At 37.0% G+C, this 21,270-nt stretch overlaps 2 protein-coding genes across 2 annotated transcripts in view; both read left to right on the top strand.

Annotated features, from left to right (window-relative positions):
* Positions 1-21,270, top strand: part of SNRPD1 (small nuclear ribonucleoprotein D1 polypeptide) — a 273,414-nt gene that overhangs the window by 207,233 nt on the left and 44,911 nt on the right. The gene's annotated exons all lie outside the window — the stretch shown is intronic.
* Positions 1-21,270, top strand: part of MIB1 (MIB E3 ubiquitin protein ligase 1) — a 134,003-nt gene that overhangs the window by 99,405 nt on the left and 13,328 nt on the right. The window contains exons 13-18 of the mRNA XM_059409325.1: positions 1,498-1,630; positions 4,827-4,913; positions 7,319-7,480; positions 11,602-11,783; positions 13,690-13,882; positions 17,469-17,547. Coding sequence (XP_059265308.1) covers positions 1,498-1,630; positions 4,827-4,913; positions 7,319-7,480; positions 11,602-11,783; positions 13,690-13,882; positions 17,469-17,547 — 836 coding nt within the window. The remainder of the gene's footprint in view (positions 1-1,497; positions 1,631-4,826; positions 4,914-7,318; positions 7,481-11,601; positions 11,784-13,689; positions 13,883-17,468; positions 17,548-21,270) is intronic.

The raw sequence follows: 21,270 nt of genomic DNA on the forward strand, positions 1-21,270 counted from the left end.
AGCCATCAAAAGAAATGAAATCTTGCCATTTGTGACAACATGGATGGAACTAGAGCGTATCATGCTTAGCGAAATAAGTCAAGCAGAGAAAGACAACTATCATATGATCTCCCTGGTAGTGGAATTTTTGGATCATATGATATTTTTATTTTTAATTTTTTGAGGAACCTCCATACTGTTTTCCACAGTAGCTGTACCAATTTATTTTCCCACCAACAGTACACTAGGGTTCCTTTTCCTCTATCTCCTCAGCAACACGTTATTTCTTGTCTGATTTTAGCCATCGTGACAGGTGTAAAATGATGTCTCATTTCCCTGATGATTACTGATTTTGAGCAGCTTTTCATTTGTTGTACATCTGTTTGTCTTCTTTGGAAGAATGTCTGTTCAGGTCCTCTGCCCATTTTTTAATCAAATTCTTTGTTTTTTTGGAGTTTAGTTGTATATATTCTATATATTCTTTGTGTGTTTTGGATATTAACCCCTTATCAGATACATCATTTGCACATATCTTCTCCCATTGAGTAGGTTGCCTTTTTGTCTTACTGATGGTTTTTTTTGCTGTGCAAAAGCTTTTTATTTTTATATAGTCCCGATAGTTTATTTTTAAAGGAGTATCACTTGATAATTACTTCTCCTGCTTTTTAATGTTTTACTCTTTGATGGTGTTTAGGATAACTGTCTTTCTTGCTCTGGAAATAATTAATCCATAAATTTTAAATATTAAATTATAATTACCATTTTGTGTGTTTTGATTTCAACTAGATTTTGCACTGCTAAATGACATATATGAGATTTTTAACTGCAATTCATGATAATCTACCAGTTACATGAAATTTGTCTTTTTATCACTATTATTCCTACTTTGTTATTGTTGTTACCTGGCTGTTCTTTATTAACTCTTTCATTAATAGATACTATTCAGATTGAACCTAGGAGTTTCCACAAGACCATATATGTCCTTGTTAGGAAATATTTCTTTCCCCTTTGGGTTTTTTTTTTTTGTTTGTTTTTCTCATAATGTTTTCCCCTTGTAACACTCCCATTCTAGTTTGATTATATTCCCCAAATGGTGATAGTTTGTTTACCTCTTAAAGCATCAAAAAGCTGCACATTAGAGATTTAGAAAAAAATATAATTCATTTGTCTCTGAGGGCACAATTTTTTTTAAGATTTTATTTATTTATTTGACAGGTAGAGATCACGAGTAGGCAGAGAAGCAGGCAGAGAGAGAGGGGGAAGCAGGCTCCCTGCTGATCAGAGAGCCTGATGCAGGGCTTGATCCCAGGACCCTGAGACCATGACCTGAGCCGAAGGCAGAGGCTTAACTCACTGAGCCACCCAGGTGCCCACTGAAGGCGTAATTTTCTTTAAAAAAGAACGTTTTTACTTGATTTTAGAAGTTTCCTTTATATATTTTTTCTAAAGAAAATAATGAAATATTTAATTAAATATCAAATTACATTAATACCAAAATCATGTAAACTTGATTTGCAGTGCAATGCGTGTTTTACTATCTAAATTACCAAGACCATGGATTGTGGATGAGAAGAAAGATGACGGTTATACTGCTTTGCATCTGGCTGCCCTTAACAATCACGTAGAAGTGGCCGAACTGTTGGTACACCAGGTAGGAAAACTGTGCCATAATTTATAATTTAATTTTAATTATTTGGACCATTACTGTTCATTTATTTTTTACTTCATCAACTGCCTGTTGGTAGGTTATGGTAAAACCCCATGAGGATGCAAATTCAGATATGGTACATATTCATTCTTCTGCCTACACTGGTTCTTGGATGGAGGATAGTGCTCTGTGTGTGTAAGGGGGTGGAGAATATTCCTTAGCCCTGAAAATTCTCTCCTACACAGTTCCTGGATTGGTCCTATGACATAGGCATCAATGAACAGAGATTTTCCAGATTTGCTGCCACTGTTGTAGAAGTATCCATCAGCCATAGGACCAAGAACCATTATGTTGGTATCTAAGCTCATGTGGCCAGTTGCCATCAAGAAACACCAGGCTGCAGCCTGGATTTGGAAATTCAGGTCATGAAAACTGCTGGACTCCTGGAGTCTGTGGCTGGATAGCAGCACAGGTTAACTTCAGTCATTTCATTCATCTCTAAAATAAGATGACATTACATTTTTATGAGATTGGATTTTGAAGGGAACTTATTTACTATAGTTTTATGATGTTTTTCAGCAAAATTTATAAATACGTATGTCATAGAGAAGCATTAGTTACCAAAGAATTATCTGTGATCTCTGTCTGACTTCAAGGAATTTATAGTCTAGTTAAGAAGATGAAATAGCAGAATTCAGTGAATTGTCCATTATCTGTAATTAACGTCACATTATAAGGTAGATACTCCCTGAACTATAGAATTCTAGTTTAGATTAAAAAAATAGTTCAAAAGTTAAACTTTGTTTTACCCTGCCATTTTAAGGCTTAATTATTATTATTGTTTTTATTGAAGTATGGTTGACACGCAATATTACATTAGTTTCAGGTATATAACATAGTGATTTGACAATTGGAATGTTGTTCATTAAGCTGTGCTCACGGGTGTAGCTGTCATCTATCACCATACAATGCTATTACAATACCATTGACTAGTAAGCCTTTATTATTAAAGTTACTGTTGTTAGCATTAGTAATTGTGAGAAGTTCCTTTTCAATCTAAAATACAGATAACTGACTGTTATGCCAGTATCACACTATCTTGGTTATTGTTTTTTAGTAAGTCTTGAAATCAGTTAAAATAAGTCCTCCAAATTCATTCTCTCTTCTTCTTTCTCAGAATTACTGAAGTATTTTAGATCTTTTGAATTTCCCTATAGGTTTTAGAATCAAATGATAAGTTTCTTTTCCTTTTTTTTAAAAAAAATGTTTTATTTACTTATTTGACAGAGATCACAAGTAGGCAGAGAGGCAGGCAAAGAGAGGAGGAAGCAGGCTCCCTGCTGAGCAGAGAGCCCGATGCGGGGCTCGGATCCGAGGACCCGGGGATCATGACCTGGGCCAAAGGCAGAGACTTTAATCCACTGAGCCACCCAGGTGCCCCAAAATGATTAGTTTCTGTTAAAAAGTCTTGGCATTTTGGGGCGCTTGGGTGGCTCAGTGGGTTAAGCCTCTGCCTTCAGCTCAGGTCATGATCCCAGGGTCCTGGGATCGAGCCCTGCTCTCTGCTCAGCGGGGAGCCTGCTTCCCTTTCTCTCTCTCTCTGCCTGCCTCTCTGCCTACTTGTGATCTCTGTCAAGTGAATGAATGAAATCTTTAAAAGAAAAAAAATAGCTTGACATTTTAATTGCTCTGCACATTTTAGATTTATCTTTTTTTAAAATTTATCTTAAAGTAGTTTTTTCACGCTATTGTAAATTATATTGTTTAAGCCTTCAGTTTCTAATCGTATATTGTAAACATACAGAAAAACAGTTGTTTTTTGTATGTTGATCATATTTCCTGTGATTTTGCTTCAATTACCATAGTTCATTAGGGGATTAGAAATTCTAACCACAGTGAAATACTACTAATCTACTACTTCTATCACCTACCAATGAAAATGACCAAACTTAACCAAATGTTGGTTAGGGTGTGGAGCATTTAGAATTCATATACATTGCTGGCATTTTACAAAGCAGCCATTTTAACAATAATTTGACATTTCCTGATAAAGTTAAACATGTATTTACTGTACAACCCAGCAGCCTCCCTTCTAGTATGTACCAAGAGAACATTTGTACACAAATATTTGTACTAAATATTTGTAGCAGCTTTATTTGTAATAACCTCAAACTGGAAGCAAGCCCAATGTTTATGAGCTAGAGTCTAGGTAAACGAATTATAGTATATCATACAGTGAATACTACTTTGGAAAATCTAATAATGGAAAAGTTTAGGAGACTTTAAAGAAAATCCCTTACTTTCTGCATTTAATGAGAATAGGCATGTTGGCATGAGACTATTCAAACTGACTGAAGCAGGCAGCTTTTATACCTTTTAAACAAATAGTTATTTGGGGAGAATTCACAAAGGGGTTTGCACTTGGCGTAGCAAATAAACGAAGTAACAAAGTTTATATAGTCAGTTCTTGGCCCTTAATTCTTCATCTCTGGCCTTATACCCTCCAGGTGCAGAGAGTGATAGCCTTCACAGGGAATTTATTTCCTGCTTTCAGAGGAACAAAGGAAGGCCAGAGTGTCCTTGCACTGGCTGTTTCTTAAGTAACTTTAATTCAAAATAATCAGTATGCCAAGGTAGCAGTACATTGGGACAGTCCATCCTGAACCCCATCATCACACTGACTCTGAAATAGGTTGTACTATGACTGTGTTAGAGCTGAGGAAATAAGCATAAAATGGCAGAATGCTTGCTTAAGTTCTTGAAGTTTTAGGTCCCTCTGTGCCAGTGAGCTCAGGATTTTGCTTCTCCATTTCTTTCCTCTGTCATTGGAATCAGCTGTTCTCATATAGTGCTGTGACTGTCCCAGGACCCTGGTAGGACTTTTTGCTTTCCCTTTAATAAGTATTTTTATGTACTAATTAATTAAACATTGTCTTCTCACCCTCCAGCTAAGTTCCTTTTCACTGAATAAGAGCTCAGTCATGCAGCAAGAGGAGGTGACCTTATTAGGTCATTAAAGTAAATCTAAATCCAATATGAAGAGTCACTAATAGAATTTTTAGGAAATTTTACTTACAGTTAAAAGGAGCTAATTATTTCTATTGCTGTGTAATGGAGATTGAGAGGGAGCTGTGTTTAAGCCCTATAGTGTTCATGGTTGTCAAATTATGAGTATGTAAACTCTGTCCTTCTTGTTCAGGGTAACGCTAACCTGGATATCCAGAATGTGAACCAGCAAACTGCCCTGCACCTTGCTGTTGAACGACAGCACACCCAGATTGTGAGGGTAAAGTATTTACTAACAAAACTTTTACCTTGTAGTTGTGTTTTAACCAGACAGATTTCTAGAAGATCCTGAAAATCATTCATAGTTCGATTTTTCAAAAGGCATAGTTAGATATAAAAATCATTATTTTAGGCTAATATTTTGCCTCAGTTGGGTAAAAAGTTTTAATTTATAATAGAGAAAATCTTAAAACTGTGATATTCAAAGTCTGTTATATAATTTAGTTGTCAGACTTGTGACTTCCCAAAATACTAAATCAGAAAATTTCAAAGTAACATATAAATTGGTTTTTAAAAAGTACATTCCCTCTTAATTTATATAATTGAGAGTGAACTACAGTGAAAAGTTTTGGCTGGACTTTTGCTGCACAGATTCCAAAAAAGCTGAAATATGTATTTTTATTTGATTAATCTGATATTCCAGAGAAAATATTTGAAAGATTATCGGTTTAAAATTTTTTTGTAGAACAGTGATTCTTAAAGTTTAGAAGCTGAACCAGCAGCATCAGCATCACCTGGGACCTTGGTAGAAAATTCTTGGGCCCCACCTCAGACCGACCAAATCAGAATCTCCAGGGGTGGGAACTAGCAATCTGTGGTTTAACAAGTCCTTCAGGTAATTTTCATGCATGTTCAAATTTGAGAAACACTGTCCTAGAGTGACATTTTATGTAAGCTTTTTGGAACAAAGTAAAACAAAACAAAACAAACAAACCACCCCAAAACAGTAATTTGCCAGTATGGGTAAGACTATATACTTGAGATGGGCTTCTGTGTATGGTATTTTTCTAAAACTCTGACAGCATTTGTTGAAAGGATTAGGAAAATCAGTAAAGCTCCGTAAGTAAAGTCTTAAATAAAAAGTTATATTTACTACTTAAAATATCTTTGAGGTATATCAATTATTCATTTTATTTAAGATGTTGTAGTTTAGGAGACACTTGACCTTTATTGTTATTTAAAATTCCTCTTGCTCAGACTGAGGGTTGCTGGAGGGGAGAGGGGTGGCAGGATGGGGTAACTGGGTGCTGGGCGTTAAAGAGGGCACATGATGTTATGAGCACTGGGTGTTAGATAAGACTGATGAATCACAGACCTGTCCCTCTGAAACCAATGATACATTATATGTTAATAATTGAATTAAAATTTAAAAAAATTTAAATACTAAAAAAAATTCCTCTTGCTAAAAATTCATCATTTATCTGGGATTTTTGGACTTTCCTTATGACTATATATTTGGAGAAAATTGACCAAAGAGAATGGAATAGATAACTTGCTTGTTTCTTTAAGTAGTGGAAGAATTTTGAACATTTATGATTTGGTCCTATTGGAAGTAAATTAAAATATCCCAACTCACATATCTGAAATATAGGAGAAAAAGGAGGTGCATGGCTGGCGCAGTTGGTAGAGCATGCAACTCTTGATCTTGGGGTTGTGAATTCGAGCCCCACATTGTTTGTAGAGATTACTTGACAAAATCTTTTTTATTTTTAAAGATTTATTTATTTATTTGGGAGAGTGAGTGAGCAGGGTGGGAGGAGCCAAGAGAGAGGGAGAGAGAGTCCTAAGCAGATTCCACACTGGGCACAGAGCCCAGTGTGGAGCTCAATCTCATGATCCTGAGATCTCAACCTGAGCCAAAACCAAGAGTTGGATGCTCAACTCACTGTGCCTCCCAGGTGCCCTGAAAAAATAAAATCTTTAAAAAAACAAAAAAATAAAAGGAAAAAAATTCCTAAATTTCTCCCAGTTATCTTGATTTTAGAGTTGATGAATTAAGCCACATATTGGTTCTCATTTCTTTCTGTTTTTTTCTGATTCAATATATTTGAGTAAGCAGCACTCATCACTATTTGTAAAGGAGCCCCAGGAATTTTTTTTTTTTTGGGGCAGAGAGGCAGGCAGAGACAGAGAGAGGGAAAGCAGGCTCCTGAGCAGAGAGCCTGATACGGGGCTCAATCCCAGAACCCTGGGATCATGACCTGAGCTGAAGGCAGAGGCTTTAACCCACTGAGCCACCCAGGCGCCCCAACCCCAGGAATTTTGAGAGTAGCATGTGACTATATAAAGATAATTAGCTTTGGTGGCAATCCCCTTCAGGTAGTTCTGGGGCTCTGTCAGTGTTACTATTTTATTTTAGTTTAGTTTCCGGGGGATAGAGTTAAGTGATTCATCAGTTGCAAATAATACCCAGTGCTTATTACATCATATGTCCTTAATGCCCCTTGCCCAGTTACCACATCCCCCACTTCCCTCTCCTCCAGCAACCCTCAGTTTGTTTCCTATAGTTAAGAGTCTCTTACAGCTTGTCTCCCTCTCTGATTTTTGTCTGTGTTAGTTTAGGTACATAGTAATTTCTTATGGGCCAGAGACACCTTAGCAAAATGAGATGTCTTTCTCTTTTAGCTTTTGGTCCGTGCAGGTGCCAAATTAGATATTCAGGATAAGGATGGGGATACTCCTTTGCATGAAGCTCTGAGGCATCACACCTTGTCTCAGCTACGTCAGCTCCAAGATATGCAAGATGTGGGGAAGGTTGATGCTGCATGGGAGCCATCCAAAAACACAGTAAGTAAATTAATCTTTAATTCAGTACTACTGGAAGTATCTTTTAATGCAAATCTTATATTTACTGTTAATTTAATTTGTTTCTGATAAAATATTTATCAGAGCTGCATATGTAGAAGTATAGTTTATGGACTAAATATAGTTACTTCTGGATGAATTGTTTCAAATTCTTACTGAAAGTTGTTTGGTTCTTCTTTTTTAACTCTAGCTATTCATATAGGTGCATAGTGGTATGTTGGGGTTTTGATTTGCATTTCCCTATTGACCACTGATATATTTGTTTTATTTTTAAAATTTATTTATTTATTTATTTATTTTTGAGAGAGAGAGAGAGAGAGAGAGAGAGAGAGAGCCGAGCGCACAAGGGTGTGAGCACAAGCAGCCCGGGTGCAGGTGCGGGGAAGGGGGTTGGGCAGAGGGTGAAGCAGACTCCCCGCTGAGCAGGGAGCCTGATGCGGAACTTGATCTCAGGACCCTGAGATCATGACCCGAGTCAAAAGCTGATGCTTAATGGACAGGGCTACCCACTGATTTTTTTTTTAAGATTTTATTTATTTATTTGAAAGAGAGTGTGTGTGTGAGAGAGAAAAGCTTGAACAGGGGAGGAGCAGAGGAAGAGGGAGAAGCAGAGAGAGACCAATGCAGGGCTTGATCTTGGGACTCCAGGATCATGACCTGAGCGGAAGGGAGACACTTAACCGACCGAGTTACCCAGGTACCCCAGTGACTATGATATTGAACATCTTTTCATTTGCTTGTTTGTCACTCACATAGTATCTGATGAAGTGCCTGTTCACATTTTTTGTGCATTGTTTTGTTGAGCTCTTTTCTTACTATTGAGTTTTAAGAGTCTGTGAATTCAAGTTCTAGATCAGATATGGGACATGGACTTATTTTTCTCCCCATTTTTGGCTTGTCTTTTCATTCTTTCAATGGTGTTTTTGGAAGAGAAGAAGTTTTTAATTTTGATGAAGTCTAATTTATAAATTTTTCTTTCATTGTTTGTGCTTTTTGTGTCTTATATGAAAAATATTTGCCAAACCCAGGGTCACTAAGGTTTTCTCCTCTTTTGTACTTGAAGTGTATTAAGTTTTAGCTCTTTCTTTTAGGACTATGATTTTTTTTTTTTTTAACTTGAGTTCAAGTTAGTTAACATATAATGTATTACTAATTTCAGGGTAGAATTTAGTAATTCATTAGTTGCATATAAAACCCAGTATTGGGGTGCCTGGGTCGCTCAGTGGGTTAAGCCTCTGCTTTCGGCTCAGGTCATGATCTCAGGGTACTGGGATCGAGCCCCGCATCGGGCTCTCTGCTTGGCGGGGAGCCTGCTTCCCCCCCCCCCTGCCTGCCTCTCTGCCTACTTGCGATCTCTCTCTCTCTCTGTGTGTCAAATAAATAAATAAATAAATAAACCAAAAACACCCAGTACTCATTACATCAAGTACCCTCCTTAATGCTGATTACCCAGTTAGCCCATCTCTCCAACCTCCCTGCAACCCAGCAACCCTCAGTTTGTTCTCTGTAGTCAAGAGTCTCTTAGGGTTTGTCTCCCTCTTTGTTTTTAGCCTATTTTATTTTTCCTTCCCTGACCCGTGTTCATCAGTTTTTGTTTCTTAAATCCACATGTGAGTGAAATCATACGGTGTTTGTCTTTCTTTGACTGACTTATTTCACTTGGCATAATACACTCTAGTTCCATCCAGATTGTTGCAAATGGCAAGATTTCATTCCTTTTGATGGCTGAGTAATATTCCATTTTGTATATATACCTCATATCTTCTTTATCCAGTTGTCTGTTGATGAATATCTGGGTTCTTTCCATAGTTTGGCTATTGCGGACATTGTTGCTATAAACATTGAGGTGCAAGTGCCTCTTCGGATCACCTTTGGATAAATACCCAGTAGTACAATTGCTGGGTTGTAGGGTAGCTCTATTTTTAACTTTTTGAGGAACCTCCATACTATTTTCCAGAGTGGCTGCACCAGCTTGCATTCCCACCAACAGTATAAGAGGGTTCCCCCTTTTATGCATCCTTGTCAACATGTATTGTTTCCTGAGTTGTTAATTTTAGCCATTCTGACTGGTGTGAGGTGGTGTCTAATTATGGTTTTGATTTGTATTTCTCTGATGATGACTGATACTGAGCATTTTTTCATGTGTCTGTTAGCCATTTGTATGTCTTCTTTGGAGAAATGTCTGTTCATATCTTCTGCCCATTTCTTGACCAGATATTTTGTTTTTTGGGTGTTGAGTTTGATGAGTTCTTTATAGATTTTAGATACTAGCCCTTTATCTGATAATGTCATTTGCATTATCTTCTCCCATTTGGTTTGGTAGGTTGCCTTTTAGTTTTGTGGACTGTTTCCTTTGCTGTGCAAAAGCTTTTTGTCCTGGTGAAGTCCTCATAGTTCATTTTTGCCTTTGTTTCCCTTGCCTCTGGAAACGTGTCTAGCAAGAAGTTGCTGTGGCTGAGGTCAAGGAGGTTGCTGCCTGTATTCTCCTCTAGGATTCTGATGGATTTCTGTCTCACATTTAGGTCTTTCATCGGACTTTGATTCATTTTGAGTTAGTTTTTAAACATAGTATAAATTATCAGAGCTCATTGTTTTGCATGTGAATGTTCCAGTTATTCCACCACCATTTGTTGAAAAGACTTTTTCTACTGTGTTGTCTGTTGTGCCTTTGTCCTAAATCAATTAACCATACGTGTGAGTCTTTCTGGATCTTGTATTCTGATCCGCTGATCTGTGTCTTTAGCTATGTGATGCCAACCCTACTATCTTGAGTACTGTAGCTTTATTTTCATTTCATTTATTTATTAATTTTTAAAGATTTTATTTATTCATTTGAGAGAGAGAGAGAGAGAGAGTGTGTGTGTGTGTGTGTGTGTGAGTGAGCACAAGCACGAGGAGAGGTAGAGGGAGAGGAAGAAGCAGACTCCCTGGAGAGCAGGGAGTAGGACATGGGGCTCTGTCCCAAGATCCTGGGGTAATAACCTGAGCCGAAGGCAGATGATTAACCATCTGAGCCACCCAGATACCCATTTCTGTAGCTTTATTATAAACATTCAACTCAGGTAATAAAGGTCCTCCAACTTTTTCCTTCTTTTTCAAAGTTGTTTAACTATTCTAAGTCTTTCTCCTTTCCATATGAATTTTAGAATCATTTTTAAGAATGTGAAGGGGTTCTGAGACCAAAGTGCTTGAGAATTGCTGCCCTTCTGTATGACCACTGATAAATTCTCTAACTCCTATGTGCCTCCTTTTTCATTTTATTTTTTTAAAGATTTATTTGTCAGAGAGTGAGAGAGAAGAAGGTAGGCAAAGGGAGAAGCAGGCTCCCTGCTGAGCAAGGAGCCCAGTACAGGACCTGGTCTCAGGACCCTGTAATCATGACCTGAGCCAAAGGCAGATGCTTTTAACTGACTGAGCCACCCAGGCATCCCTCCTTTCTCATTTTAAAAAGGAGGGGATGGAATAATTACCTCCATAAGGTTGTTGTAGAGATTAAATGAGTTAACTCATGGAAAGTGCTAAACATAGTATTTGGTCCATTTTAGATGCTGTACAGATATTTGATAACATCTTTGAATGAGTAGCTCATGTGGCTTCAGACCCTGATTTATCATACTCCATTTCTTGGTTCAGTTCCTTGGTGTGGTTCTTTGCTTTGTGTCTGTTCTCTTACTATTTCATGTTGGTTGCCAGCAGCTCCAGCGCTACATTGAGTGGAAAAGGGATTACTGTTTCCTCAGTATGTCAATCAGAAGTCCCATTCTTCAGTTTTATTGGTCGAATTGACCTTATTTGTCATCCCTGAAGTAATCACATAGATGAGGTAGCTGTCTGATTGGTCTCAGCCTTCTTTGGCCCCCCTGTGAAACTAGAGTGGGTCAGTCCTCAGACTATACCTAAGAAAACTGGAGTGAAGAGGGGAGCAGATGTTAGGACTGCAATTCATAAATGCTTACCATCTCTATATGGGCCACTCTTTCCAGAAGGGTATTTTTATATAATATACACAGATATGCACACACACACACACACACATATTTGGTGTTGAGAATTGCTAACAGATTTCTAAGGGTAAAATCATGACTCTTTTCATTTGATTTCAGTTAATAATGGGACTTGGTACCCAGGGGGCGGAGAAGAAGAGTGCAGCATCTATTGCCTGTTTTTTGGCTGCCAATGGTGCTGACCTTAGCATTCGAAATAAGAAGGGTCAATCGCCACTTGATCTGTGTCCTGATCCAAGTCTCTGCAAAGCACTGGCAAAGTGTCATAAGGAAAAAGTCAGGTTTGTATCATTTATTATCATAAAACTTACTATTCTCTCTCTATATAAGAGTACCATGTGGTTTCATAATGGAGAACTTAATTATCTGAAAATGTCTTTGTCTCTGTTCATCCTCTTTGTGTTGATCCTTTCTTCCTTAAAGATTTTCCTGCAAGACACTATGTCTCTTATTGCATGTTGTATTTTCTATATTACTGAATATGACACTTTATGCTTAGGAAGTGCTAAGAAACTTTCCTAATTCTGTCTGATCTACCAGTACTCCTGCATGTTCAAGAAATTTATCTATAAGAAAAATTTTTACTAGTGAAATTGCTATGACTGTTAGATATATTTAAAATTTTAATAGACTTTTTAAAAAATATTTTATTTATTTATTGTCTTGACAGAGACACAGTGAGAGAGGGAATACAAGCAGGGGGAGTGGAAGAGGGAAAAGCAGGCTGCCTGCTGAGCAGAGACCCTGATGTGGGGCTCAGGGTCCTGAGATATGATCTGAGCCAAAGGCAGCCGCTTAATGACTGAGCCACCCAGGCACCCTTTTAATAGACTTTTAGGAGAGGCAGTTTACATGCTCACCAGTAAGGTGTATCTCACACAAACTTAGTAATAATTCTAGCACCCTACATAGTGCCTGACAGGCACCAGGTATCACTGAAGGACTGAATGAATTTGAAAGAATGAGCACATGAAGGAACCAATTCCTGATGGAGCAGTCTCTAAAAATGATTTCACACTTGTCTTCTTTTCTAAAAGTAAAATATGTCAGTGATTTTAATTATTTATAATACAACTGATTTTCTAATGAGATATTTTAGACATACAAAAAGGTATATTTCATTACCTTTTTTATCCAAATGGTGCTGTGCAATTATTATTACCCTTTATATCTGGTTCTTGTCATTGAACATTTTAGTAGTCCCTTGATTTTTTGTGTTCTCTTGCCTCTTTTGTAATTTGGGTGTAGTGATAAATAACTTCTTGTTGGAATCAATACCTTAGAACTTTGTTAAGGGGGAAATCATACATATATATATATGATTTATATGATTTATATATATATATTTATATGATTTATATATATCATATATATATATATAAAAGGTATATACATTTCTGTAAGTGACTATCCTTAAGGAATATAAACTTCTATTACAAAATGATGGCGTGCATCTAAAATCATAGAAGGCACTATAATTACTGCAGTAATAACCTTAACACTGGTGTCTGAGATGAAAGGGCTTGGTCTATGTGTGTGCGTTCACAAGTTTCTGAAGATTATGGTAGAAACAGAGTATCCCCTTTCTATAGCTGTACTTGGTCACTTTATGTATTTCTTTGTCTTGTATTTTTAGATTTATAGATGAGTTCTGTCTTTACATAGTACAATTTTATGCTCCTAAAGATACATTTAAAGAAATGTCAAAACAGCAGCTGCAGTGACACATTTTCCACAGTACCCTGTCGGTTATGGACTCTGCTGGAGGCTTCATTCTGTCTGTAGTTAGGATAACTATTGTGAGCTCTAGCTAGAATTTTTGTTTTATTCCTCTGCTCATCTCTGCTGGTTCTATATAAACGAAACAGAGTCTGAGTGAAACTGTGTTCATGTTAAATTTTTTGTAAGTAGTGTTTTTGATTTCTTTGTTAGAAGAAAATATACCCATTTCTGTTGGGTGAGCTCTTTGTTCAGTTTGAAATTTAAGTAGTACTAGAAGTATGTAAAGATGCAGAGATGTATATAAATGTAAAAATATATAGTATTTCTTAAACAGATGTTACAGCTTGATTTTCTTAACATAACTAAAGCTGTGTTATACAAATGATGCTCTCGATGTTTTTTAAAAGCATTTTAATTAATAGAAATATTCTGATAGGATTGATTATAAATATTTTCTTTTGTTAGTGGTCAGGTGGGTTCTCGAAGTCCTTCTATGATTAGTAATGATTCTGAGACCTTAGAAGAATGCATGGTGTGCTCAGATATGAAGAGAGATACTCTTTTTGGGCCATGTGGACATATTGCTACGTGTTCTTTATGTTCTCCACGAGTCAAGAAATGCCTCATCTGTAAAGAACAAGTTCAGTCCAGGACAAAGGTAATTTTTTAATGTAGTATTTTACCATTTTATGAAGTTCTTTCAGACTATAAATAATGATAAGTAAGATTATATGATGCCATATGTCTGTTAAATTTCAGTCTAAGAGTGACTTAAATATAAGAATATATAATTTATTTATCAAGAGAATAATTTGGAGTTTCCTTCTTTAACTGTAAACTATAGAAGTTAAGAATAAAATCTATATTGCTTCCAAAGTCTCTTATAACCTAGAAATTTATTGGGTTCCATTTCTTATTATAGTTATATATATTTCATACTTTTTTTGAGTACATGGACCCTAATACTCTTTATAAAAGACCACTTGATTTTTTTTTTTTTTTTGTAGAATGTCATACATTCTGGATTTGATTATTTTAGCATAGTGTCATTTAATTTGTCCCTTTATCCTCTGTGTTTCCTGTAAACTCTAAGTTAGATCTAATGGCTTGATTAGAGTCCGCTTAAACATTTTGTGCAAGAAATTCTCATAGATGATGCTACTCACTTCGTATTGTGTCCCACCAAGATGCAGATAAAGTCTGATCATCTTGCTGTTAGTGAAGGCCAAATTCTGTATCCACTCTGAACTTTTTATCTTGTCTGACTCTTCGTTTTTTTGAGAAGTATTACTCTTTTCTTGGTTTCTGATTCCATCCTTTTCCTGTATAACTTAGTGCTTTATCATAACTATACCATCTTCTCCATTTTGACTGTACTAAAATAATTGATTTTCCTTTTTAGTTTTTCCATATGTGTGTGTAAAGTAGGATTTAAGTGTTTTAGAAATGATTTTTCTTAAGGTGAGTAGCTTTAATTGAAAGACATGTTTGGTTTTCTTTGGTTTCATTTGTGAAATTTATACTCTTTTTTCATTTTCTTCCTATTATTCTCATTTTTCGCTGATATTTCTTAAACTGTTCATTTACCTTCATTAATTATAAAGGAGGCGCACTAATTCTTATAATAAAATTAGCTGGCAGTGACTTAAAAGGCATTATCTTGCCAGTGATTTGTACATTCATAGGGAACCTTAAGACTAGAAGACTGTTCCTTCTAAGCAACAGTTTGAGAATGAATCTGAAAGAATTTAAGCCATTTTATTGTTTTTAGATTGATCTGTGTATTCTGCTGTTACGCTTGAAACTTTTTGTGTTAGATTAAACCCTATTTCAGCAAGTCTTTATTGAGCCCTTGTTTTGTATGAAGACAGAGGTATACACAATTCCTTACTAAAAAATTATAACCTAGTGAGACTTAGATTAAGCTACTCTGCCATATAAGATGGTGTGTAGGTGCTTTAAGAGAGATATAAGTGAGTTCAGAACCTCAGGTTGTCCACTGGAAGCCCCAGCTCTAGGATTCACAGTTGAAAAAATTGAAGCTCAGGGACACCTGGGTGGCTCAGTTGGTTGAGCAGTTGCCTTCGGCTCAGGTCATGATCCCAGCGTCCTGGGATCGAGTCCCACATCGGGCTCCTTGCTCCGCAGGGAGCCTGCTTCTCCCTCTGACTCTGCCTTCCACTCTGTCTGCCTGTGCTCGCTCTCGCTCTCTCTCTCTCTGACAAATAAATAAATAAAATCTTAAAAAAAAAAAAAATTGAAGCTCAGAGACATTCACTCAGAATATCAGACATAGATCTCTTGATTCTTAAATCCTTGTTCTTTCTGCTGTGTGGTGATAGACACAATTAAGAACTGTCTACGGAGGGAAGATTGATGGAACAGGGAGGTAGAAAGGGAGGAATATGCTGTCGTTTTGTTTTAGACCACTTTTCAGTTCCAAGAATTAGTAGACTGTCAGTTTGGCTTTCAGATTAAGAAATTTTCAAACCTGTAGAAAAGTACAAAAAGTAATCTACCCACCAGATAAATTTGCCAGGTTAGCTGCAGAGCCTTTGAATATAAAGAAATAGTGACCCCAAGTGGTTAAAGGATAAGGAACATTTTCATTAAAGATATAACAAATTATAAAACTGGTATTTAGAGGAAGGGGGAATAAACAAGCTTTGTCTCTTTAGCAACTAAAGAAATGTAAATAAAAAATTATGAATTACCATTAACCATTCCTATCAAATTAGCATAAGTAAAATTTTACAAATGCTAACCAGGAAAGTGGAAAATGAACACTCTCTTAAACACTGCTGTTGGTGGAATAAATGGGTTCATGATTTTGAGAGACCATCCTGACAATATTTATGAGCCTTTACAGTAAGCATTCTCTTATTTGGTAATTCTTTTCCTGGGAATATAACCTGAGGAAAAAATCCAAAGGGGAAAAAAGTTAAGGCTACAAAGATTTTTAACACCTAAAATATATATATACACATATTATATATATTAGGGGATTTGGTAAGTAAATGATTGTTTAATCAATTTGCTGGATTATTTTGAACTTCTTGTGAACAATTCAGATGTATAAACAGTTGCTTTGGAAATCTTTTAAAGAAATAGCACATCATTGTATAGAGAGAAGAAAAGAATTACCATACTTTGGACACTGATGTTTTATTAGGCATTGAACTAAACACTTCACACATAATACCTGATTTACCCTTTACTGCCCTGTGAAGAAAGGTTGTTCTTTATCATTCAGATAAAAAGAGCTGTGGCTCAACAATGTTAGATATATTTGTTATTAGTGGAGCTATAGTTTGAATCTAGGAATATAAAGGATCTAGGAATATAAAATCAACCGACCATGCCTTACTTCTTTTCCCTGTTACTCAGCTATGGAAATTCTACATACAGAGCAAGGTATAAGTTTGGAGAGTCCGTGGAGAGCATGTGTACACTATTAGATTAGTTAGGTGAGATTATAGGTGACTGGTGGTCATCACTTTTGGACACTACTATGAAGTGGCACAGATATAGGTAAATGTGAACGTGTATCAGAAGAGAGGAGAACAGGTGAAAGATGAATGCGAAGCAAGGGCAGGGGGATGGGTGGGGGGTGAGAAAAGCCAAGAGCCAGCTTAAGAAGTAGCTACGCACTCAAAACTCTGAAGAAGTGGAGATGAAGAGGAGGTAAAATTGAGGGAAATTATGAATAGGTTGTGGAAGACTTGTGGCTTTAGAGATTAGGGAGAAAGAACAGCCCAAAGCCATGCACTCCCACCAGTGTGGGGGAGCTAACCAAGTCCAGGGAAAGTTCCTCCAATGTGAAGAAACAAATTCCACATGGGTTCTGGCCGTCTGCTAATCTGACTGGGTTTTTATTAATATTAGAAATCTAGCTTACCTTACATTTATTTTTATACTTGTTTTTTGAATTTTTCTGTCAAATTAGTTTTGGGGGGAAAAAAAGTCTATTTTGGTCCTTCTTACCACAAAGGAAATGTTTTCTTTATCATTCTTTGGGACAGGTAGGGAGACTAATATAGAAATAGAACCTGTGAAGGGTCAGGGTATATAAGGGTAAAAAAATGAGTAACCAAAAGAATAGAGGACCGAGGAGTACATATTAAGTTTCCTGTGCTGAGAGTGTTGCCCTATAGAGGAAATACACTTGGATACAAGAGGAACTGTTAGAGTTAGGAGATTTATCTATAGATGTTCACACTTGTGCTCTAACCACTTTTTTGTAGATTGAAGAATGTGTGGTATGCTCTGACAAGAAAGCAGCTGTTCTTTTTCAGCCTTGTGGACACATGTGTGCTTGTGAGAGTAAGTAGCCCATACAAAACTTACTCAGTATAAAAATAGAAAATAAAACAAATTATAGCTTGGAGTGTTTTGTTTTATTTTGTTTTGTTTTAATAACCCATAAACAAAAACACTGGTGGCCTCTATAGTACCTTCCATCTCTTCCTCTGTACTATGTATAATGTCACCTGTGTCATTCCTAACACTCCTGAGTGTTAGCAAAGACAGAATAAGCTATCTTCTACTAACTCGCCTTTTGATTCATTTGTATCAGCACAAAATGATCTCCTCACACACAATAGAAATTTATTTCCAAAAATGAATTTTGAAACATTTAGTCTAGCCCTGCTCACGATTAAAATTAGCACATTCTCATTTGTCTTCACCTTGATATTGCCCTCCTGCACACTTTCCCCACTACTGAGTTCCACCACAGCAACCATTTGGCACTATAATGTCTGGTCTTCTTAATCTTTCTTAATCTTTATGTCAGAAGAGGTTATAGGACTTTTGGGGAGAGTATATTAAAGTACAAGTGATGTTTTAAAATATCTCCTAAACATATTCTTTCAAATGCCTTTGCTTTTTTTTTTTTTTTTTTTTTAAATATTAACATATAATGTATTATTTGCCCCAGGGGTACAGGTCTGTGAATCATCAGGCTTGTATATTTCACACTGCTCACCACAGCACATACCCTCCCCAGTGTCCATCACTCTCACCCTCTCTCTACCCAGCCACCCTCTCTCTACCTCCACACCCCAGCACCCCTCAGTTTGTTTCATGAGATTAAGAGTCTCTTACGGTTTGTCTCCCTCCCCATCCCATCCTGTTTCATTTTTTCATTCTCTACCCCCAGGATCCCTCCACTCTGCCTTTCAAATTCCTCATATCAGAGAGATCATATGATAATTGTCTTTCTCTGATTGACTTATTTCGCTCAGCATAAACCCTCTGTTCCATCCATGTCTTTGCAAATGGCAAGATTTCATTTCTTTTGGTGGCTGCACAGTATTCCATTCTTCTTTATCCATTTATCTGTTGTTGGACATCTAGGTTCTTTCCATAGTTTGGCTGTTGTGGACTTTGCTGCTATAAACATTCAGGTGCACGTTCCCCTTCAGATCACTACATTTGTATCTTTGGGGTAAATACCCAGTAGTGCGATTGCTGGGCTGTAGGGTAGCTCTATTTTCAGCTTTTTGTGGAACCTCCATGCTGTTTTTCAGAGTGGCTGTACCAGCTTGCATTCCTACCAATAGTGTAGGAGGGTTCCCCTTTCTCCACATCCTCACCTTTGCTTTTTATACTTCCCCTTGTTCTTTACATATTCATGTACTATTCAACATTCTCCTCTTCCTTTTGTTTTCATTTATCACTGGAGGATTTTAAGCAAGTGTAACAACTTATACCTTACTTAAATGGGCTCAATGTAAAGCATGGTATTTTCTATTTTAAAATGGTTCAAGGGGCGCCTGGGTGTCTCAGTTGGTTAAGTGTCTGTCAACTCAGGTCATGATCTCAGGTCCTGGGATGGAGCTCTGTTGGCTCCCTGCTCAGTGGGGAGTCTGCTTCTCCCTTGCCCTCTGTCACTCCCTCCAGCTTCCCGCTCGTGCGCTCGCTCTCTCATAAATAAAATCTCTCATAAATAAAAGTTCAGTCAGTAGGTACTGATTTTCAATATAATATCTAAGTAATACACAAATTATATGATAGATTAATTTCATTGGCATAGCCTTGGTGATTTTTTTCATTCTGATAGGAGCTCATCAGCTAAAGAAAGGATCAAGGTTTCCTCCTGTAATATTCTCCTCACATAATTGTTTTTGTTTTCCAAAGACTAGTATAATGGCTATTATCAACTGTAGGAGGACTTGTGGATTTCAGTCTTAAGTAAAGAGAGCTCAGGTTACTTAAGTTTTCGTAGTCTAGGGGCTAGCATACTTTTTCTTTAAAGGGTCACATAATAAATATATTTGACTCTGTGGGCCATGTGTTCTGTAGTAACTACTTAAAACTCTTATTACTCAGCTGTGCCATTATAGTGCAAAGACAACTATAGATGATAGATATGTCAATGAATAGGTGGAACTGCTTTTCATTAATACTTTATTTACAATAACGGGTACCTGAGGGCACCTGGGGGGCTTAGTCTGTTAAGGATCTGTCTCTTGATCTTAGCTCAGGTCTTGATCTCAGGACTGTGAATTCAAGCCCCTGTGCCTAGGGCTGCACATTGGGTGTGGAGCCTACTTTAAAAAAAAAAAAAAAAAAAAAAAAAAGTCTGAGCAAAAACAGGCACCTGGTTGGGTTTGGCTTGGAGGCTGTAGTTAGCCACCCGCCCCCTGCCCCCAGTCCTATACCTAAGTAAGACCTACAGAGACTTGAAAGTTGGTTATAATGAGTAGTTGATAATACAAATTTTCAGCTCATGCTGCAGTACTTTCTCCAGGAGTTTCCCAACGTTTTTACATTGTCTTTTCATTCATATGTAACAAGAGTAGCAGCTAACTTTGATTAAGCTCTTACCTTGTACCAGACATTTTTGTTTAAGAGAGAGAGAGAGTGTGCGAGCACCAGGGACAGGGCAACGGGAGAGGGAGGATTTGAAGCAGTTGGTCTCCACATCTAGCATGGAGCCGGACATGGGGCTTTATTTCATGACCCTGAGATCATTACCTGAGTCAAAATCAAGAGTCGTACCCCTAACCCACTGAGCCACCCAGGTGCTCCAGATATTTTAATGTCTTTTAGAGTGTTTCCTCATTTATTTTCACAACACTAAGAAGTAGGTTGTTTTCTCCATTGTATAGACACTTAGTTAAACATTTATTAGCTAAGGAAGATGACATTGAGGTGGAAAATGCCTGTCTTTCAAGGACTGTATAGTGAAGCACTTAGTCCATTACCTACATCCCAGGAATGTGAAGCAGAATCTTGGAACCTTGAAGAGTACAAAATAGTGCCTTGAAAGAATGTATCTGTTTTGGAGGGAAGGAAGAAAGATTTTATATAGGCAATATAACAACCTAACATAATAGTTAAAAGAATTTGAGATAATTGTGGTTATATATTATGCAGTGAGTCACTTAAATTATTAGCTCTTTAAATTTTTAAGAAAAAGATTGGCCCTCAGATATAAGACAAATCCCAAATGAGGTTTCTACTAGCATTAGCTCCTACCTAGTGCTTTGTGCGTAAACCAGCATCAGACCCATCTCTCTTTAGGCCTTGACATGAGATTGGCCTTTATTACCCTTCTCTGTCCACTGGCATAAGCACCATTGGGAGTATGTCCCCCATGTTGTCCACATCTGTGGTTTTGTGCTTTGTTAAAGTTTAGTGCCTGATCATAAATTATCCCTGGATACCTGTCACAGTTGTCATTTATTTTCCATGTTTTTGAAATGATAAAGACACTTGGTGCATAGACTAAGGATATGGAATATACTTTCATAGTAAATGCTAATGGGAAAGGATATATTGAACTGTATGTTATTTTGTAAATAATTAACAACTAGATGTAGAATTAATAATCCACAACCTATAATTGTGCCTATGCATTTTTTAAAATTTTTTTAACTTTTTATAAACATATATTTTTATCCCCAGGGGTACAGGTCTGTGAATCGCCAGGTTTACACACTTCACAGCACTCACCAAAGCACACACCCTCCCCAATGTCCATAATCCCACCCCCTTCTCCCAAACCCGCTCCCCCCAGCAACCCTCAGTTTGTTTTGT

Source organism: Mustela nigripes, chromosome 8 (genome assembly GCF_022355385.1).
Source record: "Mustela nigripes isolate SB6536 chromosome 8, MUSNIG.SB6536, whole genome shotgun sequence".
In the NCBI taxonomy this organism is placed as follows: Eukaryota; Metazoa; Chordata; class Mammalia; order Carnivora; family Mustelidae; genus Mustela; species Mustela nigripes.